At 42.0% G+C, this 27265-nt stretch overlaps 1 protein-coding gene across 1 annotated transcript in view; it reads left to right on the top strand.

Annotated features, from left to right (window-relative positions):
- Nucleotides 1–1520: 1520 nt before the first annotated feature.
- LOC124509842 (potassium voltage-gated channel subfamily H member 1-like) overlaps nucleotides 1521–27265 on the top strand; it is a 194677-nt gene continuing 168932 nt past the window's right edge. The window contains exon 1 of the mRNA XM_047076454.1: nucleotides 1521–1737. Within this exon, the coding sequence (XP_046932410.1) occupies nucleotides 1521–1737 (217 nt within the window). The remainder of the gene's footprint in view (nucleotides 1738–27265) is intronic.

Below are 27265 nucleotides of genomic sequence, written 5' to 3'. Positions count from 1 at the left end.
ATCATACCAGGGGCAGGTGTGGAGACAAGCACCTCACTCCGTGTGGTGTAGACCATCCTTCAAGCCCAGGTTGTGGTTGTTACTTAATGTCAAGTGTTCAGGAAGGTGCCCACCTCACTCTCCTATCCCAAGCATATGCCCTCGGAGGCAAGCCCACTGTTTTAATGTTTGTCAGTTTGTTCCTGTTTCCTAACATTACACACTGATACTAACAGGGCGTGCGTCAACTAAAAAAAAAAAAAAAAAAAAAAAAAGAGCAAAAAACAAAAAAAAATGTTATATACAGTACATATATTTTCTCAGTCTTTTGTTAAAATATCGCTGGATAAGAGTGGAAATCAGGTCAGTCACTCAGCAAATTTATCAAACGACCAGAACCTGCATTAGTGCCTTCGGTTATCTTTAAAAACACCTCAAGACAACTCTTCTGGAGCCCAATCAGTTGGCCACTCTGCAAGTCTGACCTCTTACAATTCAACTCCTTTAACTACTGGTAAAACACTGGCAACTTTCACAAATAAGGCTAACAGACCCTAATGAGAGGCGGGAAAGTGTTCCAAGAGCCTGGGAGCTCCCAGAGGCTCCAGTCTGAAACAGAGCGAAGGCAGACAGGTACAGCGTCATGTTCCCCCAAGGCTCGTGGTGATCTTGTTGCAGGTGAATCCACCCAGGATGGCGGCTCAGAACGCCCCCCTCTTCACCAGCCCAAGGCGCACCTCGAACCCATTTCCCGGCGGTGCCCAGAGGGTGGCGCTGTCAATCCAGCCTCGGCCCACGACTGCCCGCCGCTTCCCGCCGCTGCGGGAGCCCCCCGCTCGCTCTCCCGCAGGCCGGCGGGGGGGGGGGCAACGCCCGGTAGGGGGCGCCCCGGCCCAGGCGCCGCGGCTCCCTCCGCCCACCCGGAAGCGGCTGCGGCGAGGCGAGCCCCGGGCGAGTGCACAGCGAGGCGGGCGGCAGGGAGGGAGGCGCGAAGAGGGCGCGAGGGTGGCAGCCGGAGGGAGCCGCCGCCCCTGGCCGCCCGGGTCCCCGCGGGGCGCATGGGGCGCTTCGAGCCGGGATCGCGCGCGGGCCCCGCGCCCAGTTCCCAGCTGCCGTGAGAAGCCTCGCCGGACGCCCCCAGGACCCCAAGCTGCCGGGAGGATGACCATGGCCGGGGGCAGGAGAGGACTGGTGGCCCCGCAGAACACGTTTCTGGAGAATATTGTCCGGCGGTCCAGTGGTAAGAGGTGCATTCGGATTTCGGTTACCCAGGCTTATTATCCGTGCCTCGATTGCCGACGCCTCCCGCCGCTCGGCGCCAGCAGATGCAGCAGAACCCGGAGCTCTGCTGGGAGCCGCGGCGCGGGCGCCCGGGGCTGCCTCCCGGAGGCTGGGCTAGGTGGGCAGGGTGGGGCGAGGGCTGTGGGCCCCCATCCCAAGAGGAGAGCTCTGCTGGGGACGCCTTTGGGGCCTTTCTCGCGCCTTCTCTGTCTCCTCTCCAGAGAGCGTGACAGCTGATGGGTAAAGTACTGGGAAAAGTGATGGGAAGCCGGACGCGGCAGGAACGGCAGCGCGTTCCCCGTGGGTACTGCCCACCCCTCAGGGAAGGCTATCCAGGCTCTCCGGGGGCTGCACCCGAGGCGCTGCCTCTCCCGGGGGAGAGCCAGCGGGAGAGAAGGCCACTCGGGTTCCGGCCCCCGAGGGATGGGGGACGGCGGCTGCCTCCACCTTCCATCCGGGAGCCGAAAAGTCCGAGGTGTAGGGACGTGGGGACTTAGGGACGTGCCGCAGGCCACCCGGTTCCACCTCTTCACCCACCCACCCACCCTCTTCGAGGTTAAGTTAAGGCTCACGAGGGGCAGAGTTTCCTGGACTTAGATGACAAGTGGAGCGCATAGTTGCAGAGCTGGCCAAGCAGTCACAGGGGCAAACCTGTCATAGTTCCTCTCTTACAAACCCCAGCAGCGTTTTATGCCTACAAATCTTGCTCACCTATAAATTCCCAAACTCACCAAGCCTGTAAATCTATCCATTACCCAGTAAACCGGTGCTCCCCGCTGCTCTCTCTCTCCCTCCGTGGCATTAAGATGGACAGTGGCATGAAGCGCTGGACGGCGAGAGTCCTAAGAGCAGGGACGGAAAGGGATACATTTCAGATGTCTCCTTTAGGAGCCACAGCAAAGCATCCTGGCTAAAGCACTTGCAGAGCATATAGCTCGGCATCTGGAAGGTGCGGTGCACCCGTTCATCAAAGGGCTGAAACGAAAGGGGCCAAGTCTGGAGATGCTCTTTACAGGCTCCGGGACTCCTTTCCTTCCAGAGGCAGACGACATGAAGAGTTGACTTAGGAAATAGGTTTTAAAAATGTGGAAGTATGACAGTTTCAGAGCCTTAAGGAGGAGCTTGTGTTAAAATCATGGGCTTCTATTTGGATTTAGTTAGGGGTTCAGGGGAAGAGCATGGAAGGTGACTTATGCTCCCAAGAAATGCTCTTTATTAAAAAGTGATTTAAGTTTAGCTCACAATGAAAACCTTATTAATTAGGATAGCATATTGTATATTTAAGTATTTTAGAAATGGTCATTTATTGTGTGCCTCGTAAGAATAAGGGCATTGAAGAGTTTGTGGTTAGTCACCTTTCCCTTCAAGGTCTTCCTCACTCAAACTAACTAAGGTGGCTTTTAGAACAAGGTCACAGCTATTACCTGGGACTTCAAGGGGATGCTGGTTATTACATGAATAGTCACAATGAACTCTTCTGTCATAAAAAAAAAAAAGCTGGAGGTGTTCGTGGGGTTTTAAATAAAAGCACTATTTAAGAGTTAATTTGCTGGGATCTGGCGTATTAGCTGGGGTAGGAAGAAAAAAAAAAGATTAGAGAGGGAAGGAGGCAAACCATAAGAGATTCTTAAAAACTGAGAACAAACTGAGGGTTGATGGGGGGGTGGGAGGGAGGGGAGGGTGGGTGATGGGCATTGAGGAGGGCACCTGTTGGGATGAGCACTGGGTGTTGTATGGAAACCAATTTGACAATAAGTTTCATATTTTAAAAAAAAGAGTTAATTTGCTGTGATTGCTATGGTTATTGACCTGTGAGGAGTCATGGAGATAGTCTTGCAGATTTGGGGATCCCATTGCCAGTGACACCAACTTTCTCATAAATAGCAGTGACAATTCCATTTTTTTGGGGGGGTGAAGATGCAGTGTCCTTTAAATTAGGGGAAACCTTGTGTCTAATGTGTACCATATTCTGTTTTTGAGTGGAGAGGGAGGTAACAGAATCTTACATGTAACAGTCATAAGGTTCCTTGGGCTTGTAGGAGGACCTTAAGAATTGTGGAACTAATACCACACACACACACACACACACACACACACACACACACAATGAATCTTGGAGCTGAGAATACCCTAGTTTAGTTGATTTTCTTAGAGCCACTTCTCTCTAAGCATATATAGAATGTCAATAGAATAAGTAGCTGGGAATATTTTTAGCATTGGCATTTTAATTTTAGTACTGATTCCAACAGTTTGACTTCAGTTAACCCACCAACCAACCAAAATCAACCACACAGACAAAAACACCTTAGGAAAGTCAGGTGAACTTTTACAATTATCTATGATTTCAGAAGAAGATATTCTGGTCTTGAAATGTGAGATTTAAGCTTTTAGTGATCCCTTTCATCACATTTCTAAACACAAATAGAAAAAAAAATAATGTGGACTCTTGGAAATATCACAATATCTACATGCATTATTTTATTTTACTGTGATGGAAAAAGCCTATTTAAAAATATTGATTGTCTCCTCCTAAAATCCACCAGCCATTTTTTTTGGACATTACAGTATTTAAATAGCATTTTACCTTTAAATAGCAATACTTTTTGACCATCTTTATTAAACATTTTCTCCCAGTAATCCTATGCAGTATTACTGTTCCTCTTTTACAGATCACGAAACGGAGTCCTAGGAATATTAAGAGACTTATTCAAAGGAGCAGGCACACAGTCCCTGACGCAGGTGTTTGGAGGGTATCATTCATCCTTTCTGTAGCATCATTGTTTCTCCAGCCATTTGACTTTGCCTATGGAACTATTGTTATCCTTAAAAAACAAAAACAAAACAAAAAAACCCCCTGACTCTCATTATATGCTTGTGGATAATAGAACTGGCTTTGTCTTGGGGCATTTGAATATCTGGTATCTGGAATATGATAACCTGTAGGATTAGATGCTATGTCCTCTGCCTCTTCTTTCCCATCTTTGTATAGATGAAGACACTGAAGGGAACACATCTCCTCACATATTTAAGGGCACAGCTGATGAGACCCTTGACCCTTGACCCCTGTGTCATGCTCCTATGTTACACTATGCAAAGACCTTCCTTGTATTACTGTTATTTTCTCTTAGAGAAGCTTAATTTCCCAGTGGAGATTAAATAAAATGTTATAACACCAAGGACAACATCCATTTTGGCTAATAGCCACACTACTACATCCAAACAGAATAACAAGGCAAAAGAGAAGCTAATTCTGTTTTAAGGAAGGCAGTATTTTCACCTTTCTCAGGGGTTTAGCTAAAGTCACAGGCAGGGTAACAGGCACTTATTCCTGCACCTGCTGTAGTTATAAAGTGTTAAATAACTTTTCAGAAAATATCACCTCATATGCCAGTGGGGGAGGTGCAGTGCCTCCATTTTCAGTGTCAAGAGCTAAGAATCATTTGGTTAGGTAATTTACTTACAGTTAGTAAAAGGCAGAGTTAGAAAAGGCAGAGGCACATCAGGGACTAGTCAGCGGTTGTGACAGGTTTGTTCATTCAAAAAGGATTTGTTGAGCACAGTTATTGAACACTGGGGATAAAGTGGGAAACAACTTTACCCTTAGAAAGTTACATTCTAGTGAATCTTGGTCTAAGCTTCTGGACCCCGTTCCACACTGTTTTCTGGCTGCAGCTCTTATTTAGGCCTGATGTTGTGTTTAAGGAAAAAAAAAAACCCACAGGACAATTTTTAAGGTGTTCACTGGTCTTGATGGGACTAAAATCTAGTTTAACTTTCTCTGATACTTTCCGAATACCATTTGAAGGAGAGATTTGATAATTGTCTGTTTTTTGAATAGTCACAAGTAGTTAGCAGGAATAATCAATTCCTCCCCAATTTTTCTTGTGGTCATGTTGGTGATCATTTCAAATCCTTCTATTGATTTTTTTTACCACATAGGCAAAGCCAGCCTGATTTTCTTTATATTCATGATTGGAAAGTGTTGTTCCAGAATATTTTTTGATGGTTGCTTAAATCTGCAGGCACTTACTGTCAGAATGGTTGTTGAAGCAAATAGGAGATCTGTCTTAGGAAGGCTGGCAGACCTTAGTGCCAGGAAGCTACAAAAATATTACCCTAAATGGTCCCATTCTAGGCAGAACATATGTTTTAGTGTTCAGAAACCTATATCAAACAATTGTAGGTGCCAGTAAGAATCCGTGCACATTAGCAGGAGTGAAACGCAGCACATTTTGGTACAGATTTATGTACATGTATAATTTACAGATTGCTAAATCAGCTGTGTTTTTGTATAGTGTTAAGTTGGTTCAGGTTGTTGATATAATTAGTACACAAACAGGATGAAAGCCGCGGGTAGTGTTGTGTCTCCTCATAGATGTGTTGAGCCACGGTAATATTTATAAAACAGAACACTGGTTAAAATACATTGTTGCTCTGAAAGGGGGAATGGATGGTCATCTGGATTATTACCAGCCCAATAGCGCTTGTTTCCTCTTGTAATGTGCTCTAAGATAACCTTCAGCCAAGGCTCAGCTGTCTTGCTCTGAAAGTGTCAAAAAGTTAAACCTTGTGACTGATACTAGCTCGGAAACAGGGAGAAAGCTTCTGCTTTAACAGAAGGTAATAAAGCTTCCAAACCCCATGGTTTCTATGAAGTCCTTCTATTTTAATAATCTGTTGTAAAAGAATAGATGCATTTGTGGTCAGGCTTCCTTTGGCAGTGGTTTCTCCCACATTACCTTGAAGTTTCTCAAATCTTTGCCTTCCCTTTAGTTTTGCTTGTTAATGGCTTCTAAGCAAACATTTAAAAAAGATTTTAGTTCTTTATCCAAAGGAATCCCTTTTGTAAAGGCAGTGTCTGCTTTATGCATTTAGGGTATTTGGACTGTGGTTTGTTTTTGTGTCTTTAAGTGGCCACACCTGTACCTGGTGAGAAAGAGGTACACCAGAATCACAGAATCTTAGTTTTTGAAGTACTGTTTTTTCCAGTGTTTGAGTAGACTCCAGAACATCCCTCTCTGTTGTTATCCAGCCGGTGCTTGAATACCCTCAGTGATGGGACACTCACTTTGTCAGGAATGTTCTGTTTTAAGCAACTGTAATTGAGTACTAGTTTCTCTTGTCTTGTTTTGCCTTCTCTTCCCTTCTCTTCCTTTCCCTTCCCTCCCCTGTCTTTCCCTTCCCTCCCCTGTCTTTCCCTTCCCTTCCTTTCTCTTTCCTTCTCCTCTTCTTTCTTTTCTTGTTGTTATTCTTTGGTCTCACCCAATTCTGTCCTCTTATAGCCACCACTCATTTGAGATCTGCCCCATGGAACAAAACTGACCTACTTCGCTCCACCAGAAAACCAAAAAAAAATTTTTTTTTGGTGGTAATTTGATAACAGTTTTCCTGTCTTTATTCTTCTCCTTTTTTTAAAAACCTTTTTCATTGTATAATACCACAGTAGGAAGGCACATAAGATAATTTTGTATAACTCAGCACATTTGTATAAAGTGAATAATGTGCTGTCCCCATCTACGTCAAGAAATAGAGTCTTGCCAGCTCTCCAGAAGCCCCCGGGGGCCCGTGGGACCCCTCCTGATCCCAACTCCCTTATTCTCCAAAGAGAGCCATCTCTTGACTTTATGGTGATCACTTTCTTGCTTTTCCTCCTAATTTGACCACCTTGTTTTATATTTCTGAACACCGCAGTTGCTTTTTGTCTGTTTTTGAGCTTTATATGCCTGGGGCCCTACCGCATGTATTCTTTTGTCAGTTGGGGATTAACCTGTATGGTTACATGTACCGTTGGTTCATTTTCACGGTGACATAATACTTTATGGTATGACCTACTATACGTTTTATTTATCCACTCTGCCGTTAATGGACATGTGTTGGTTCACACACTGGAAAGCAAAGACGTACCAAAGAAAGAGGCAGGCCACTCCAGATGGGTAGGTGGCAGGTTTAGTAAGCAAGGGAACTTACTTAGGAGGCTTGTCTTGGGCAGCTGAAAGACAGGTAGATTCTCCACCCACCACCAGAATCTTAAAAGTTTATATAGAGGCCTTAATTGGGGTCAGTCGTGTATTCAGTCCACATGGTATCAAACCCTTTGTCTCTCAAGGCTACATGCTTGGAGTGGCTCCCACTGTGGGAGCAATGAGCAGAATGTATACCCCAAGGGCAGGGGAGAGGGTGTGGGGCCTTCAGTCACCTGGGTCCAGTTTGCAGGTCAGCCTAGTGGTCATGTTGTCTCAATGGCCTCCTGCAGCAACAACTGAGTTGTTTCCAGGATTTTGTTATTGGTGCTGCTGCAGGCATTCTCATACATGTCTTTTTGGACATGCGGGCAACATAGTTCTCATGCATGCACAGCTGGGGTGTGTATGGTTAACTGTGGTAGATGCTGTCGAGCAATTTCCCGAAGGGTTTGTATCAATTTACAGTCCCACCAGCAGCGGAGAATTCTCGTCACTCCTTGTTCTTGCCAAAATTTGGTATTTTCTCCTTTTTCTCTTCAATACTGACTTTGCCCAAACAACCTAGTAACTAGCAAAGCAGGGTCATTTAGAGTTATGTTAATAGCAAGCACATGAACAAGTTTGAAATGAAAACAAAACTTGCTCTTGTCCTTTGGGAGTCATCAGTATCTACTGTGTGTTGAAATGTTCTCACAGTCTGAACTCCCTCACGCATGACGGTAAATGACATGAAAGACTGGAACAATTAGAATTGTGTGCAAGAAAGGGTACAGGCTAGGGTGCACCCATGCACACGCACGTGTGGATGTGTGTGTTTAGCAGACTCATTTTTCTTAAATAGAGAAGCACTAAACCCTGGGGACAGAGATTATGTAAGAAGTAGAGCTAGAAGTGAGAAGGAAATAGGAAGTGAATGATTTATGTTTATTTTAATGGAAGATGGAAAATGATGGAAGGGCATAGATGAAGGAGGAATGAAAAATCACAGATAAACTAAAAGGAAAAGCAAAGGCTAGCTTATGGGTTTAGACTCACAAACATGGTGGACCTCCTTTGTGCCCAATACTGTGCGGGAGCCTGAGCATACCAAAATGAGTGAGACTTTTCTTATATTGGGTCTCATTGAGGGATTTATGATAAAGACCAATATGCACATGAACTTCAGAAGATTTAAGAGATGTTGTGTCAACTGAATACACACTGTGCATTTTTCCTTTATAAATGCCTTACCCCAAAATTATTCTTAGATTTTTATAGCCATTTATTTTTTGTGTGTGAGATTGGTTGTGGGATGACCAGATGCCTTAAGTCAATTTAAAGAAGATTGCAGAATGTGTGAAGCTTCGTTTTGGTGGGTGGAAGCTTTCCTAAAAAAAAAAAAAAAATCTTATTTCTTGGGATATTTCATTGCTCTGACTTCTTTGGCATGCTGTCTTGGGTTGTTCACCCATTGTGAGTTTTCAGCTGTTGGCTTTAAAAATAAAACAGTTATTTTATCAGCAAATTGGTTTTATTCAGAAATCGCAGAGAATGATTTGGGACAAGCAGGCTGTGGCAGAAACCATAGGCTAGTCCAACAAAGGAGAGGAACGTTATTTTATGGAGAAGAAGGAGGAAGTTGGGAGGGGTTGTTTTGAACAAACATCCATTAGAGAAAGGCAGGAATTCAGGGTGATGATGGTTTCTCATTGGATGAGTTGCTGAGGTGGTTGATTCTTCTAGGAGATTCAGTGTACATCTTTTCCTGTTGGGGCCTGTAGCTGTTGATTCTTTCCTGTTGAGGATTCTTCTTTGGGGGTCTATAATGGACAGTTCTTGGTGTTGAGTGGTTCGGCGTGGGAGCTCCCTTTTCTGGCCTCTGCATTCCATTTTAGTAGGGTTTCCCATTATTAATTTTCACATAGCACATCTTAGATGCTGGAATTTGTTTGATGCTCTGGTTGTTCTCTGTGCATGTGTAGTCTTGCTGAACACACTGAGACCTGACCTACTTCGGCATCTCCTCGGTTCTCAGGGTCTCTACTCTAACAGTCATGCGCTGCTGTTAATGACAAACTACCAGAAATTCTTCCGATTGTGTGTTAGACAGTTATGCCAGTAATCATTTGCTTACTCATCCTAAGATTGTTCATTTTGCATAGTTAAAATGACAATCTTCTGATTAGTCCTATGTTGCATAAAACTGATGTTCTGAAATTAACGGAATCAATTCTATAATTATTAATGTAATTATTAACCAAGAGTGCTCCCAAACCATCATTTTTCATATCTTTTAAAAATTTTTTTAACGTTTTATTTATTTTTGAGACAGGGAGAGACAGAGCATGAACAGGGGAGGGTCAGAGAGAGGGAGTCACAGAATCTGAAACAGGCTCCAGGCTCTGAGCTGTCAGCACAGAGTCCGATGCGGGGCTCGAACTCACGGACTGCGAGATCATGACCTGAGCCGAAGTTGGCCGCTTAACCGACTGAGCCACCCAGGCGCCCCTCATGTCTTCTTAAAGGTCCTGCCTGGGTGGCTTAGTTGGTTGAGTGTCCGACCTTGGCTCAGGTCATGATCTCACGGTCCATGAGTTTGAGCCCACGTCAGGCTCTGTGCTGACAGCTCGGAGCCTGGAGCCTGCTTCGGATTCTGTGTCTCCCTCTCTCTCTGCCCCTCCCCTGCTCGTTCTGTCTCTCTCTCTCAAAAATAAATAAACATTAAAACAGATTTAAAGGTCCTGTCATGACATTGGGTGCTTTTGTAAAGAACGGCCTCTCCTTCTTTCCTTCTTTTCTGAAAGCAGCAGCATATAGGTGCCCTGCCCTGACATTTGAGTGCTGGGGTCAGTATCTCAAAGATGATACTGTACTGGCAAATTTTACTGATATTTAGCTCCTGCTTAGGTTTGGTTTCTATTTTAAAGTAGGACTTCACAACCATGGCAAAGAAAATGGAGTTAATTTGATTTGAGTGGTAAGATCATATTTATTTTATCTCACTAGATTTTTAAGTTTCAGTTTTCTTTTGTGTCTTCTCAGCATTATTGGTGTGGAATTGGTTGGAGTTCTACACTGCTATCATGAGGGTTGTGTTTTGAGCCTCTTTGTGAGTCCGTGTACTGCCTGTCTTCTGCTTGCCTCCCTAGGGCCATTCTCTTTTCTTCTCCAACCTGCTCTCTGTCTGTGAGGCCAACCTGTAAGGATTTTGTCAGTAGGCTCCCTTGCCTTCTGGCTCCTGGCTCGCTTCAGCTTGTGGGGCATACCGCCAGGAGATGGGAGGGAGAATTTATTTATTCTGTGGTGTTTATTCTCCCAGTTTCCTCTCTACAGCATTCTCCCTCCCTCCCTATATCATAGCCTTGCTGTTTTCCCTTGATTAAAGGTTACATATCCAGCTCGCTCTCTTTGGGTTTGGGTAGAGCTGAATGTCTTACAGTTTCCAAGCAATACTAACCCTGGGGGGTACTGTGCTGTCCCTGAAGTTTTCCTTAGTGGTGTTCTGGGGGCAGGCTACAGCTGGCTGGTACTACCTTTCAATATCTGATTATGGGCATCTATTCTAGGTTCTGGGACTTCATGTTGGTTGCTTTAAATATACCATGCTGGGAGTATTTGCACCTCAGAAATTGGCAAATGGTATAAATAATTTGCCATGACTCACCAGCATGCTACTGCCCATACCTCACCCATATGGCTTTGTAAATAGCTTTGTTATCAAACACTCCTCTAACTATTTGAGTGTGCCATTATTTCCATGCCACACTGACTGATAGAACCAGTTACTTGTTCTCTGGATCAAGTACTTTCTCAACCTTTATGTCCAGACCAGATTTAATCATGGGGGTGAACTTGGTGAGGGGGTGAGCTCAGATATTTCTTTTAACTTAACAAAAAAACCCTGTGTTCTGCCTGCTGAAGGCAGTGTAGCCTTGTTTTTCAACTCGACAAGTTGGTCACCCTACTGGCTGAAGAGCTACTTTTATATTCCTTCCTTTATCTTTTCTCACTTTCATGAGCTCAGAAGTCAGGAAAGACCATAAGTAAATGGGGGAGTTTATCAGAGACATCAGAAGGCAGTAGTACTAGTTATAAGCACCCATTGTAATTACTGGTTATAATCATGACCTTAGACAAATCGCCTTTCTCACGTGTGTCTGGCAGTATGTGAAGGTTTTACATGCATTGACTCTTCTAATGCTCACTACCTTGTTCTGTGGGTACTTCAGTTATTCCTATTCTACAGGTGCAGACACTGAGGTTTAAAGAGACTAAGTAAATTGTCTTCAGTTAATTTCTAATAGTGGAATCTCTAGGAATTTGTTAAGGGTGCAGATTCTCAGGCCCTACCTCAAACCTGGTGCATCAGAAACTCTGGGGAACGGGCCCAGTGACTGTGTTTTACTGAGCCCTCCAGGAGGCTCCATGCATGTGGCAGTTGGAGGACCAGTGATTGTGAGATAACCCCATGCGTTTTTTGTTTGTTTGTTTGTTTGTTTGTTTTTACTTGCACAGTAAATGGTTGGGTGCTAGGGTGTGTGGATGGAGGAGGGTTCACTGGGTGAGTGGTCTTTTTCTCTATAGTCTTTCAATTAGTTTTCTAGTTTCTCTCACATGCTGTTCCTGCCTTACGTAGGAGCTTGTGTTTCAGTGTCTTGATTCTCTCCAGGGACCTGCTGGCCCTAGTAGCCCCCTCCTTGGCCAGATCCCTCTGGAATTTTGAAGTTGTAGTTTCCTCTTCTGCATAGTTACCCTCCATCTACTTTTCCTCTTCCAGAAATGGAGCTCATGCCTGCTGTTAACTCCCTTCTCTTCATTGTTGTTATATTCCTTTTAATTTTTAAGCTATCATCCCAGAACGAGGAAATACATGTGTGGGATCAATCTGCCATTCTGAAGTGATAACTGATACTTTCTGAAGACAGAGGAGGCCCTCAATTCTAGTCATTCTCCTTCTGTCAGGTAAAATTATACTTTATACTTTTCCCACCTGGCGAGACTGTCCAGGGATTGTGCTCTGGCCTGACTTCATGGAGTGTGCCACTTTTCTCTGTTGTTCCTGACAGTGGCAAAACTCAAACAATTTAGTAATGAGTTTGATGTCCTTTATTCAAGGGAAAACAATCCATGGATTGGGGGAGTACAGTTCCTCACAGGCAACAGAGGCTTTTACAGAGGGATTTGAGACAAAAGCGGGTTTTATGCAGTGTTAGACAACGCAGAAACATGGCATTACTGTTGGTTAGGTGGTCAGAAATTTCCTTATGAGGCTAGCAGGTCCTGTTTTCTGGGTAAGGTAGGCTAGCTGAAGCTGAGTTGGAGGACTGGAATTGGTGTGTGTTAGGTGTCCTTGATAGGCAGTTCCCAGTGTGGGCTGCCTTAGGTTTAGATTTGTGACATGGGCCAGGCCGCTGGGGTGGCCACCATTTTGTGGACCCCAGTATACAGATTAACTATCCTTCTGTCCCCCAACTTCCAATCCCTACCTTCTAATTGTCTCTAGTTATGCCCTCTCTTTGAATTTTCTGGTTTTCTTCTCTTTCTCTATCTTCTTTTGGCTCTTGGTCTCAGTCTCCTCTGTCTCTCCTGTATGTTCTTTCAACAGCCTTACATTCTCTTCTCACTCTTTATATATTGCTACAGGTCTCTCTCTGTTTTTTTTAAGTTTATTTATTTTAAGAGAGACAGAGGAGGAGAGAGAGGCAGAGAGAAAGACTCCCAAGCAGGTTCCATGCTGTCAGCATGGAGCCTGATGCAGGGCTTGAACTCATAAACCATGAGATCATGACCTGAGCTGAAGTCAAAAGTCAGACACTTAACCAGTTGAGCCACCCAGGCACCCCTGGATTGCTACAGGTCTCTTGCTCTTGGGTGCCCATTCTCCAGTTCTGGCTCATGCTGTTGTATTCTCTGTTGGCCCTCCTCCCCCCCCCCCCCCCGCTTCCATTCTGTCTGTCTCTTCTCTCTCCATCTGTCTTCCCACCTATCTCTGCCTACTTGTGCCTGCCATGGATGGTCTCTGTTTTCTGTCTCTGTTGCTCTTGGCCTTTTGTCTATATTCCTGTCTGTCCATGTTGCTCTCTGCCATCTGTCCTCATCACTACCTGGCTGTCATCTCTTTCCATTTGTTTGCTGTCTCTCTTTGTCTGTAGTCTCTGCCTCCATCTGTCCATTTCTGCCTTTGTCTGTCTCTTTCCAGTTCTCCCGTCACATGCCTCAGTAGATGCTCTTCTGTGTATCTGAGTGCCTTGTTTCTCTCTCAAGACCTCCTTTCTCCATTTACTTACCAGGTGCATGGGGTCAACTCTATAGATCTCTTGGCCTTGGTGTCTGGGTTTTGTTCTGAGAATCTTATTGGCCCATTGCTGACTGTGGGTTGCTTGGCTAGTTGTACACTCCCAGTCTAGTCTGCTGTGACTGGGACCTGGGTGTGTGGTGGGAAGGGTATGGAGTTCTGTGATGTATGGGCTGTGGCAGATACACCTAGACAGGGAAGGTGGGTGGAGCTTTCAAATGGACAGATGTGTCCCCTGCACTCCTGCCATGCTTAGGACTCAAATATTTGTTGTGCTAAACTGGGCTGCTCTAAGATTCCTTCCATCCACCATGGTGCTATACTTTAGCCTCACTGAGCCATTTACCAAGAACGTTTTAAAATAACACAGGAGACGAATGTAAAACTAATTAAAAAATCTTTGTCTAGTACTGCTTAATATTCTATACTGCTTACTTTGAGTCACTTTTTTTTTTAAGTTCTGGGAATGAATTTTTATTGTGTGTTATTTACTGATGGTCAAAGAGTTTTGTTCAAAGTGACTGTAATATGTAAAGATGTGCATTAAGAAATGATTATGACTATAAAACACCTACTTGATTAATCTGTTGTACCATTTGTTACCAACTGATGACACCAACAAATATTTGTTCACAGCAATTCAACATACCACTGACCTCTTGTTTATTAAGTAAACTATCATTGAGTCATAAAAAAGTTTACATTTCTCACACAATTTTATTCCCTTCCAAACTGCTTATAAAACTGATTCATCTGTTTTTAATGCTTTAAAATCCTTTAATTTGATGCTGAATGAAGGTGGAGGTCATGCCTCTGAAACCACGTACTTAGGGGCAACTACCCAGTTAAACAGAGTTTGAGTTTGCTCTTGAAATGGAAAGCTCTCATTCCATTGTAACTTACTGATATAATAAAAATATATTTATGAAGTATATTAAAATTAGAGGCAAAGCAAGTAACTATCGAATCTCTTGGGAGTTCAGTTTGTATTGTACCAGGATTGGGCCCTTGATAATTTAGAAGGGTCCTTTTCATGGAATTTTATTGTTGAAAAACACAGTAGAGCCTAAACATGATTAAGATTTTAAATGTTTTATTTAGGTATATCATCCTGGCCTAACTCCTTGTTTCTTATCTCCTCTCCATTCTCCCAAATATTACCAAATCTTGATCTGGGTGGGTTTTTTTTTTTTTTTTGCTTTTTTAAAAAATTAATTTCTGGGGCGCCTGGATGGCTCAGTCGGTTGAGTGTCCGACTTCAGCTCAGGTCATGATCTCGCGGTCTGTGAGTTCGAGCCCCACGTCCGGCTCTGTGCTGACAGCTCAGAGCCTGGAGCCTGCTTCGGATTCTGTCTCCCTCTCTCTCTGCCCCTCCCCTGCTCATGCTCTGTCTCTCTCTCTCTCTCTCTCTCTCTGTCAAAAATAAGTAAACATTAAAAAATTAAAAAAAATTAATTTCTGGTATGGATTTTATTTAGGTTCAGGCAAATCAAATTATTATTTTCTTGTCTTTGTCTAGTGCTTACGTACATCTTGTTCTCATTTATCTCAATCATTTTTCTATTGTTTTAAAAGAAAGAAAAAATAATTTTACTCAAACTTGCTTTTTATAAGAGCACTGATAGATAGCCTTAGTAATCTTGTAGCAGTGAAAGTATCACGAAGATATGTTCCCTTCTAAGAGAAATATCTCTAGTTATTAGAAGCATATTGTCAAATGTACACCACAGGCCTCCAAATAACCAGGGTTCTCAGGGAACAATACATTTGTGTGAACTGCTTGCTGAATGTAGCTTTTATCTGTGTGATTGCCCAGACTGAGTCACCTTTCTAAGCCATTGCTTTAGTTAGTTTCTCCTTTGTTACTTGTGGTAATTATGATGAAAAGTAATTTTCTAATAATTTCTCTTTAGAATATTTCTGTGTTATGCTTTATGGGCAAATGGTAAGTTTGGAATGATTTTGACCCATCTTACTTACTACAGTGTGGTTTGGCTCATGGCCCCAATCGGCTGAAGAAACTTTACACTGGGTGGGAGGGGGTGTCTTTCAAATTTTAAGAGTATTTGTTTTTATTCTACAAATTGGAGGAAACTGTGTGGGCTGAGGAAGGTTGAATTTGGGAAACCTTACATTTCATTGCATTTGCTCTTACAGCTAAAGACCTTTAGGGGTAAAAAGGCATCAGAGGGAGGCAGTAGAATCTGGCTAATTTGCATCAAAGACCGGGAGACACAGGGAACTTTAGATGAGAGCCAATGAATAAATTATGGCAAGGGCAGCCAAGTTGAACCTACACATTTTACTGAACAGTGTAGGAGGGACTTGATCAGTTCGGAGAATATGAATTTGGAAACAAGCTGTGTGCTTCAGAATGAGCCACTGGCTGGCTGGAAGTTTCACATTCTATCTGCAGAAGCTATCACGTACAGTCAAAAGCATATGTCTTACCCGGATTTTATAGATTCCAAAGACACATTTAGGCATTTTCTGTATATATAAACTGACCCACCAACATGTGATTTATTTTTACTATAGCCTCCCTTGACAACATGGTATACTTTTACATTAAAATGGCACATCATATCATGTCTCTAAAACCAGGCAATTCACTGAGCAAAAAGCCTGGTACAACATGGTTCACCTGAAATGTATCACTTTCCACTTAGTTAAGTTTAGAAGGTGTTTCTGTTATTTTTTAAATTTAAACTCAAGTTAGTTAACATACAGTGTTGTCTTGGCTTTAGGGGTAGAACCCAGAGATTCATCTCTTACATATGACACCTAGTGCTCATCCCAACAAGTGCCCCCCCCCCTCCCCGCCCTGCTTAATGCCCATCACCCATTTAACCCATCCCCCACCCACCTCCCTCCAGCAACCCTCAGTTTGTTCTTTGTATTTAAGAGTCTCTTATGGCTTGTCCCCCTCTATTTTTATCTTATTTTTGCTTCTTTTCCCCTATGTTCATCTGTTGTATTTCTCAAATTCCACATATGAGTGAAATCATATGGTATCTGTCTCTCTCTGCCTGACTTATTTCCCTTAGCATAATACACTAGTTCCATCCACATTGTTGCAAATGGCAAGATTCATTCTTTTTCATTACAGAACAGTATTCCATTGTATGTATATACCACATCTTCTGTTTCTGTTATTTTTAAAGTGGTCTAGACTCTAGTCCAGCATTTAGAGAAGTGATATTTCAAGTTAATGACTGGTTGATTACTCCACAAAGGTGGGTGATTACAGGTTGTAGAGGCTTCATCTGATTTGTTCTTTGTTATGAATCTGGTTACTTAGTCAGATTTTATTGCTGCTGGAAGCATAGAAAACTAGTTTGCCTCCACTGAGATCCCTAGAGCTGAAGTGACATTCACACAGCTCATTAGGGACAGTGCTGCCACTAGGACCCACCTTGTGGTTGTCCCCATGGTTGTTCTTTCAGACGGTGCTCTGGGGACCCTAGGGATTGCTGGGGAAGGGTGGATTAATAGGGTGTCTTTTACCCACCCCCTCCCCATTCTCCCATTAGTTTTAATTGTTGATGAGGTTCCTTGGTGCTTCTCTGTTTAATCTCATGGCCTCTGTCCTACTTGGTGCCCTGTGCTTGTAGATTCTCCATATGGTGTCTCCAGATGTATAGCTCTGGGCTCACCTGGCAGCTTAGGGCTCCCAAGAGTGCAGAAGCAGATGCTTCTGGACCTTAAATGTGTAGGCCTGGGATTGGCATAGCATCCATTCTACCGCAGTCTGTTGGTCAGAGCAAATCACAGGCCCACCCAGATTTAAGGTGAGAGAACTAAATAATAAATAAGGGCATGAATGTGAGGAGGCATGGTTTATTGGCGGCTACCAGTATAATCTCAACTGACCGTACCAGTTGTCAGAGCCATGGGCCTGAGACATGTAAGGGGCTGGTCCCTACTAAAAGAAGAGAGAAGGTGAAAAGGACTTATAAAGCACCAGCAATGCTCTGGAAGGGATTGTATTGCCTCTTCCTTTGTAGGTATTTTATGAAGATTGTCACCAGTGATTGGTTTGATAGTGCCAGGAGGCAGGAAAGCAGATGACCTCTGAATAACCTTTGGTCTCTTGGAGCCTTGATCTGTGTCAATGTGTTGGAGAGCCTTTAACCTTTATCCCTCCAGAGTTTTACCCAAGTGAAGACTCTCTGAAGGAGCCACATGAAGGTCAAAATGCGGTATCAGATTTATAACTATTAAACTGGACAAGGGAACATGCTGCACACCTGTCTCCCTCGTCAAGCCTGGACTTTGGCCTCTAGACCATGAGTCACTCCTAGGCCAAGAAGCTGGAGATGACAGAACAGAGGGCTGTCACAAATGGGTTCTGAGAGAAGTAGTTCAGGCCCTGGCTTCCCCTACCACACCAGGCACAGGCAAGTCTGAGAGGTCAAGATGTGCAGAGTGGATTCCCCTTGCCCTTGAGATACCTATTGATAGCTTGATCAATCTACTTAGGCAGGTATAAATGAGGGGGGTGAAGAAGGAGGTCAAAGTATTCATTTTAACACTTCTTTCTGGGGATGGATAGATACTCCTTTCTCTCAGTGGAAGCCCCAGGCATGGAAAGATAAATAGCTATTTATCATAAAAAGCTATTTATCATAAAAGCTATTTATCAAAGTAGAGCTTTATAGAGGTACTGTATTCTGCCAAATCTAGAGTCCTGGAGTACTACCAAGGACTTTGAGGGAGCTGCAGAATTTGTGAGCTATGGTTCTGCTGATTTCTGTTAAAGATTACTGCAGGGCATTATACAGTTAAGAGCACTGGCTTTAGTGTTTGTGATGGTTAATTTTTGTGTGTAAACTTGACTTGGTTAGAGTATGTCAAGATATTTGGTCAAATATTTTTCTGGGTGTTTTTGCGATGGTTTTAGATGAGTGTAACTTTTCTATCAGTAGACTGAATAAAGCAGATTGCTCTCCCTACTGTGAGTGGGTTTCATCTAATCAGGTGAAGGCCTGAATAGAACAAAAGGCTGACTTTCCCCTTTTGTCTGACTACTTTTAAGCTGAGACATTAGTTTCTCTCTGCCTTTGGGTTTGAACTGAAACATTGGCTCTTCCTTGGCCTACACCATCAGCTCTCTTGTTTCTTAGGCATTTAGACTTGAACTGGAACTACACCATTATGTCTCTTGGGTCTCCAGCTTGCCAACTGCAGATCTTGGGACTTGTCAGCCTTTATAATCACATGAGCCAATTCCTTATCATAAATCTTTCCCTCTTTCTTTACATATATAAATACACACACACATACATATACACACACACCTCCTATTGGTTCTGTTTCTGTGGAGAACACTGATACAGTGTTAGACAGTCCCAGCTCTACCAGACATATGACCTAGGGAAAGTTTCTTCGATTTACTAAGCCTTTGTACAATATCTATAAAAATGGATTAATACCAGTGTCTGTCTACCTTATGGAGTAATGATCCAGTGACTGTTAATACATGCAGTCTTGAAGGTGATGATGCCCTTTTCACTGATGAAGAATGGCAGATATCCCAACATTTTCCAGTTTACAATCTCCAAATCACTTATATCCAGATCAGGCCAGTTCTGCGGCAGTCTGTTTTTTGATGTTTTGTTCATGCAGTGGGATACTTACCTAATTAAGTTTTGTTTGGCTTTGAAATAAATTTTCATATATTCAGCTAGGAAAATAGTAAATAATCCCAGAGTCATTTATGTTTGGATATGTAGTGCATGTCTCTCCATTTGACTAGAAAGTCCATGTCACTTCACTAGAGCCCTCTTCTTTGGCATTCTTCACCAGCGGGAACATAGCCAACCGCCTGGAAGAATTAAGACTTGGTTAAGCAAAAGTGCTGTCATGGGGTTCTTGCACCAGAATTTATTGCACTTTTTTTCATGGGATTCCCACTTTCTGAACCTATCTCTTTTGCAGACATACTTCTGGAGGCATGGTAGCAAATTGACTCAGACCCACCTAGGTCCACTTCTTTATTTTATTTAGCAAATCTTATCTCCCTCAGAAGCTCCCGCTCCACTCAACAGCAAAGGGAGATTATGAATATCCCAGTTAGTAGTATCTCCAGCTCTTCCATTTTAATTATTCTTTTTTTAAGGTGTTTATTTATTATTTTTGAGAGAGAAAGAGGGAGAGGGGGGAGGGGCAGAGAGAGAGGGAGACACAGAATCCGAAGCAGGCTCCAAGCTCCACGCTGTCAGCATAGAGCCCAATGCGGGGCTCGAAGCCATAAACCATGAAATCACGACTTGAGCCAAAGTCGGACGCTTAATTGACTGAGCCACCCAGGTGCCCCTTTACTATTTTTTTTAGGTGACTTAGTCTCTTGTGCTCAGAATCCAGTTCTGCCCTTCCCGTTGCTTTTCCCCATGATGGTGTGTGGGGTAGAGGCAACAGAACTTGATGCCCTGCCTCAACCCAACACATACTCCCTTGTGTGTGTGTGTATATGTGTATGTGTGTGCATATGTGTGTGTTATGTGTATGTGTGTAAATGTGTGTGTGTGTGTGTATGTAACTTGATCCCATCTAGGCCCCCATTGACTGTGCAGTTCATCTCTGATATTTGCCTGAACCCCCAAGAGGGGCAGTTTGACACACAGCCTTTGGCTACTGGGTGGCTTCACTCCACTGTGATAACCATCTGCTTATGCAACTTCAGCACTAGTGGCATAGTTGGAAGCTTCTGGATCCTTTCCAGACTCCATAAGAGCTGAGGCGGTGCTCAGGAGGCTAATACAGCCAGGTTTACTCTGCAGCACCTTTAAGTTGCCAGTGTGGTGTCCTCTCCACAGATGTCAGATGGGGATCCAGGCACAAAGTGTCCCCTCCCCTCCTGTCCCTTCTCTTCTATCACTGTGTGGAAGCAGTGCTGTTATAGAATAGGTCAGCATACTATGTTTTAAGAAGTGGGAAGTGATAATTTGCAAGTGAGGAAAGAGACAAAACATTGAAAAGTAGACAGAAGAACCCAAACATTTAGATGAGAAACAATTGCTTCTACCCACATCAATATTTCCTGAGGACATCATTGTAGATCACAAGATAGAATCATGATATATGATAACAATAATGGCATTATTGACTCATCAATTAAAGGTCTCATTATACTTAGTATTTTTATAGTAAGGAACATTAATGTGTTACAAAGATTTTCATAGAAATGGTCTGATTTTAGTACTTAATGGAGTAAGAGAGAGATGATGTAATATGATGATTAAAAGCATGGATTTTGAAGTCATATAGACCTGGATTCAAATCCTAACTCTAACCTGCTATGACTGACTGTGTCTGCAGAGGCTCAGTGTACTCATGAGTAAAATGATGAAATCCATGACACTTCCTTTAGTAAAGTAATACCACCTCACAAAGATTGGTATAATGGTTAAAAAACCCCACCTTAATATATGATAAAGTCTCAGTACAGAGCCTGGCACAGAGTAAATAACAATAAATGGTATACATTATTATTAATACCTGGGATATTGCCTATATGGAATCTCTTAGTTTCTGATGATACATGTGATGTTATTTGTATAGGTAGCCCACAATTTATAAATAGATTGGATTTTGGAAGTCAATTTGCAGGTCAATTATTTGTAGCTTAGGAATTGAAGGGAATCTAGAATATTCTCCCTTTCCAGCCAACCATAGTAGGATATACGTGTGTGCAAGGGAGAGGCAGGGGAAGGGGGAAGAATTTCTCTCCTGTTGGAGGCAAATGACTTTGTGACTAGGACTGGAATTCTTTCCTTCATTCAGTCCACATCCTTCAGTAAAGAGGGAATTCCTAAATCTTCTATCACATAGTGACAAGGGAATCTTGCTCCCTGCCAACTATAATTTCTTGCTTGGGTTAACAGTGAGAGATAACTATTTTGGAATTTTGAAATCTATGATTGAGAAATCCTCTGACTGGATGATCAGTAGGTTGATGTTTCTATTCCTACACTACTTCCTATTTTTCTATTTCCTTTCTGAAGTCCAAGAAGATACTAGGAGACGTGGTTTTTCCCAGATAAGGCTGTTATCTGCACCCCAGGGACAATGGAAATGCTTGAGGAAGGGTGAGCACATTTCAGGGATGGCCAGAATGCAGTTATGGGAAATTGCAGTGATATCTGGAGCTTGAGTGTATCCTGTTCTCATTTTTTAGCAAATAAAAAAATTAATCAATAAGTTAATTTTTTCTGATTAAGTTCATTAAAAATTAAGAATATACTTATTTTTATCAAAGTAATATACGTTCTTGGTTGAAAAAAATCAAACTGAAGAAGCTTATGAAGAAAAAGAATCAGCCCGTGCCTTGTCCCTTTGCCTATCCTGCTCACCAGAAGTCACATACTCTAATTTTAGCTGTTTCTTCTTATAGTTTCTGCCATGTCTCTAAATAATATGCATTACAGCTATTTCTAGATTTATCACTTTTAGCTATTAGCTGTTGACTTCAGTTAATTTAGCTGAGTTTTTATCTCACTTTATTTACTTTCTACCCTTTTCTCCTAATACAATTATTTTACTCCTTTATTGGTTATCTTTGCAACTTTAAGGAAAATCTTCCTTCCTTCCCTCCTTCCTTCCTTCCTTCCTTCCTTCCTTCCTCCCTCCCTCCCTCCCTCCCTCCCTCCCTTTCTTCCTTCCTCCCTTTCTTTCTTTCTCTTCCTCTTTCTTTCTTTCTTTCTTTCTTTCTTTCTTTCTTTCTTTCTTGACAGAAGGAGAGAAAGTGAGTATGAGCAGGGGAGGGGCAGAGAGAGAGAAAATCTTAAGCTGGCTCCATACCTAGCATGGAGCTCAACTTGGGGTTGGATCCCATGACCCTGGGATCATGATTTGAGCCAAATTCAAGAGTTAGACACTTAACTGACAGAGCCACCCAGGCGCTCCTATATACCTTTCTTTTTTATTATGTCACCACTAGATACCATCCCATGATTGTTCTCACTTCTCTCTCTCAACTTATCATTTGCATTTTCACAGTGTTGGAATTGATACAGTTATATTCAGATACTTATAGTTAAGTATTTCATGCCTTGACCATATGTTGGTTTTAAATATTGGAAATTAATAAGGTGTTTACACTGTTGTGAGAGCGATAATGACATAGTGTGATTTGGTTTCCTTTCTTGTACAGCTTTTGTTTTCTTTGATGCTTCTAATTTTTCCTGCCTCTCTTCCCCAAATTATAATAACCATATTGACTTTTTATGTTGTTTCAGGTGATCAAGAAAGTTATCAGAACCTGACTTCCTCTTTCCCTAGATAACTCTCTTCTGGAACTTCTGTTCTCTGAACCATTCTGTGCTAAATCTTTCTATTAGCTTCCTTCCTGCTTTCTATATTTGGAGCCACTCTTCCTTCTAGTTCACATGTTGTCTTCTTTCCTTACTCCTTCACTTTGCTGATACACATCCCCAAGTAACTTCCTGAGGAAGAATATGTGAGAAATAACTTTCCTAGCTCTTTGCACATCTGAATATCTTTATTCTACATTTGATTGTTTTAATTAAAAAAAAATGTCTCTGGCTTTTTCTCATGTTGTTCTTTCTGCTGTTCCTATTAGGAGGCAAGTTGTTCCTCTTGGATTGGTCCTCTCTGTCTTATTTCTTTTTTATTTTCTTTTTTCTTTTTTAAAATTTACATCCAAATTAGTTAGCATATAGTGCAACAATGATTTCAGCAGTAGATTCCTTAATGCTCCTTACCCATTTAGCCCATCCCCCGTCCCACAACCCCTCCAGTAACCCTCAGTTTGTTCTCCATATTTATGAGTCTCTTCTGTTTTGTCCCCCTTCCTGTTTTTATATTATTTTTGTTTCCCTTCACTTATGTTCATCTGTTTTGTCTCTTAAAGTCCTCATATGAGTGAAGTCATAGAATTTTTGTCTTTCTCTGACTAATTTCACTTAGCATAATACCCTCCAGTTCCAGCCACGTAGTTGCAAATGGTAAAATTTCATTCTTTTTGATTGCGGAATAATACATATACACACCACATCTTCTTTATCCATCATCCATCGATGGACATTTGGACTCTTTCCATACTTTGGCTATTGTTGATAGTGCTGCTATAAACATGGGGGTGCATGTGTCCCTTTGAAACAGCATACCTGTATCCCGTGGATAAATGCCTAGTAGTGCAATTGCTGGGTCATAGGGTAGTTCTATTTTTAGTTTTTTGAGGAAGCTCCATACTGTTTTCCACAGTGGCTGCACCAGTTTGCATTCCTACCAACAATGCAAAAGAGATCCTCTTTCTCCGATTCCTCGTCAACATCTGTTGTTGCCTGAGTTGTTCATGTTGGCCATTCTGACAGGTGTAAGGTGGTATCTCACTGTGGTTTTGATTTGTATTTCCCTGATGATGAGTGATGTTGAGCATTTTTTCATGTGTCGGTTGGCCATCTGGATGTCTTCGGAGAAGTGTCTATTCGTGTCTTTTGCCTATTTCTTCACTGGATTATTTGTTTTTTGGGTGTTGAGTTTGATAAGTTCTTTGTAGATTTTGGATACTAACTCTTTATCTGATATGTGATTTGCAAATATCTTCTCCCATTCCATTGGTTGCCTTTTAGTTTTGCTAATTGTTTCTTTCACTGTGCAGAAGCTTTTTATTTTGATGAGGTCCCAATAGTTCATTTTTGCTTTTGTTTCCCTTGCCTCTGGAGACGTGTTGAGTAAGAAGTTGCTGTGGCCAAGATCAAAGAGGTTTTTGCCTGCTTTCTCCTCTAGGATTTTGATGGCTTCCTGTCTTACATTGAGGTCTTCATTCCATTTTGAGTTTCTTTTTGTGTATGGTGTAAGAAAGTGGTCCAGGTTCATTCTTCTGCATGTCACTGCCCAGTTTTCTCAGCACCACTTGCTGAAGAGACTGTCCTTATTCCATTGGATATCCTTTACTGCTTTGTCAAAGATTAGTTGGCCATACGTTTGTGGGTCCATTTCTGGGTTCTCTATTCTGTTCCATTGATCTGAGTGTCTGTTCTTGGGCCAGTACCATACTGTCTTGATGATTACAGCTTTGGAGTACAGCTTGAAGTCTGGGATTGTGATGCCTCCTGCCTTGGTTTTCTTTTTCAAGATCGCTTTGGCTATTCGGGGTCTTTTCTGGTTCCATACACATTTTAGGATCATTGGTTCTAGCTCTGTGAAGAATGCTGGTGTTACTTTGATAGGGATTGTACTGAATATGTAGATTGCTTTGGGTAGTATCGACATTTTAACAATATTTGTTCTTCCTATCCAGGAGCATGGAATCTTTTTCCATTTTTTTGTGTCTTCTTCAATTTCTTTCGTAAGCTTTCTATAGTTTTCAGTGTATAGATTTTTCACCTCTTGGTTAGATTTGTTCCTAGGTATTTTATGGGTTTTTTTTGTGCAACTGTAAATGGGATCGATTCCTTGATTTCTCTTTCATTGTTGGTGTATAGGAATGCAACTGATTTCTGTGTGTTGATTTTATATCCTGCAACTTTGCTGAATTCATGGATCAGTTCTAGCAGTTTTTTGGTGGAATCTTTTGGGTTTTCCTTGTAGAGTTCCATGTCATCTGCGAAGAGTGAAGGTTTGACTTCCTCCTGGCTGATTTGAATGCCTTTTATTTCTTTGTGTTGTCTGATTGCAGAGGCTAAGACTTCCAATACTATGTTGAATAACAGTGGTGAGAGTGGACATCCCTGTCTTGTTCCTGACCTTAGGGGGAAAGCTCTCAGTTTTTCCGCATTGAGGATGATATTAGTGTTGGGTTGTTCATATATGGCTTTTATGATCTCGAGGTATCCTCCTTTTATCCCTACTTTCTTCAGGGTTTTTATCAAGAAAGGATGCTGTATTTTATCAAATGCTTTCTCTGCATCTATTGAGAGGATCATATGGTTCTTGTCCTTTCTTTTATTGATGTGATGAATCACGTTAATTGTTTTGTGGATATTGAACCAGCCCTGCATCCCAGGTATAAATCCTGCTTGGCCGTGGTGGATAATTTTTTAAATGTATTGTTGGATCTGGTTGGCTAATATCTTGTTGAGGAATTTTGCGTCCCTGTTCATCAGGGTGTCTTATTTTTTTTAAAAATATTTCTTGTGTTTTTCTGTGCTACTCTCTGCAAGACTTTATCTTCTAACATTTACATTGAATTTTTATTTTTTATTTTTTATTTTTTATTTTTTAAAAACTTTTTTTTTTTCAACGTTTATTTATTTTTGGGACAGAGAGAGACAGAGCATGAACAGGCGAGGGGCAGAGAGAGAGGGAGACACAGAATCGGAAACAGGCTCCAGGCTCTGAGCCATCAGCCCAGAGCCTGACGCGGGGCTCGAACTCATGGACCGCGAGATCGCGACCTGGTTGAAGTCGGACGCTTAACCGACTGCGCCACCCAGGCGCCCCTACATTGAATTTTTAATTACTCACTTTTAATTTACAGGAGGTCTTACATGTTCTCTTATTTTTTTTTCTTTGTCATCCTGTTCTTATTTTATGGATATAATATCTCTTGAGTCTCTCTAAGGATGCTAATTGGGGATCTTTTTTTTTTAAAAAGTTCTTTTTGTTTCCTGTATTATTTCTGCTTCTTCCATAGTCATTTTTTTCTGTTTTCTTTTCCTCTAATTTTTGTGGATTTTTACCTTTTTAATTCATTTAATTTAATTTTAATGGTGCCTAGAGAGGAGAGAAAATAAACACAAGCAGTCAATTATTATCTATAACTGGCTCTTATTCCCTCTTAACACATAGCTTTAGTGGGGCACTAGCCATGAAAAAGCTCACTCAGTTTTCTTCAACTGCTCTAAGTCTTTGAAGGAAATTACTGACAATTTTACTCAACAAGAGAGATAGTTAAACTGACTGGACTTCATATACACTCAGGGGTGATTTAGGTAATGTTGTGCTTTTTTTAAAGGCTTAGTTGTTCTTTTCAAGAAATGTGAATTATTCAGGAAGAAAAGACCAACATATAAAGAGTTATTCTGTCTCTAGAACAAAGTCGAAAATCTTTGACAGTCAAGACCCATCCCAGTCTGGTATTTGGGCTCATTCTCCAATCTTCCTGACTGACCTTTGTCTGTCTACACCTGTCTTTATGTGTTCCATGCTGTCAGACCTTTGCTCATGTTGCTTCTCAGCCTGGAATGTTCCCTTCCTCCCACAGCCTTACCAAAGGCAGGCATCGTATTTTCGTTTCTCTAAATATTGTTTTTGTATCATACATGTTAGGCATTCACAATGTTTGAATGAGTCTTACTCATCTTTCCAGACTAGAACAAGTTCATATATGACCCCTCTGAGACACAATTCTTTGCCTACCTTGGAGTTAATCAGTTTGTTACTGCTTTCTTCAGTTGGTTGTGCACATCTTCTTGTCCTGATAAGTTCCTGGAGTGCATGGACCATATCTCATCAGGCTGGATATCTCCAGGGTCTTATAAATTGGTTGGTACCTAGTGGGCACTCAACAAGTATTCATGACTATATGGGAGAGACAAAGGGAAAGACTGGTTGTAGATTTTCAATAAAAGCTTATTTATAAATTCAACAGGTTTATAGATTAACTTCATGAAAGTTGTGTTTTATGTTCCTTTTAAATAGATGAAAACATTCTCAAAAGTAGATTACTGTATTTAGTTATTTCTCCTCCCTTTCATTCCTCCACTCCTCCCCACATAGATAGGAAGGATGGTTACCCATGTTGTGAATAAATAATAAATGCTGTACTAGAACAAAATTAACCTCCCAATTAAATGAAGAC

Source organism: Lynx rufus, unplaced genomic scaffold (assembly GCF_022079265.1).
Source record: "Lynx rufus isolate CCGP_SWC_20201006 ecotype Redwood Valley unplaced genomic scaffold, mLynRuf1.p SCAF_15, whole genome shotgun sequence".
In the NCBI taxonomy this organism is placed as follows: domain Eukaryota; kingdom Metazoa; phylum Chordata; class Mammalia; order Carnivora; family Felidae; genus Lynx; species Lynx rufus.
Note: the sequence above shows the minus strand (reverse complement) of the source record. Positions and strands in the feature narration are given on the sequence as shown.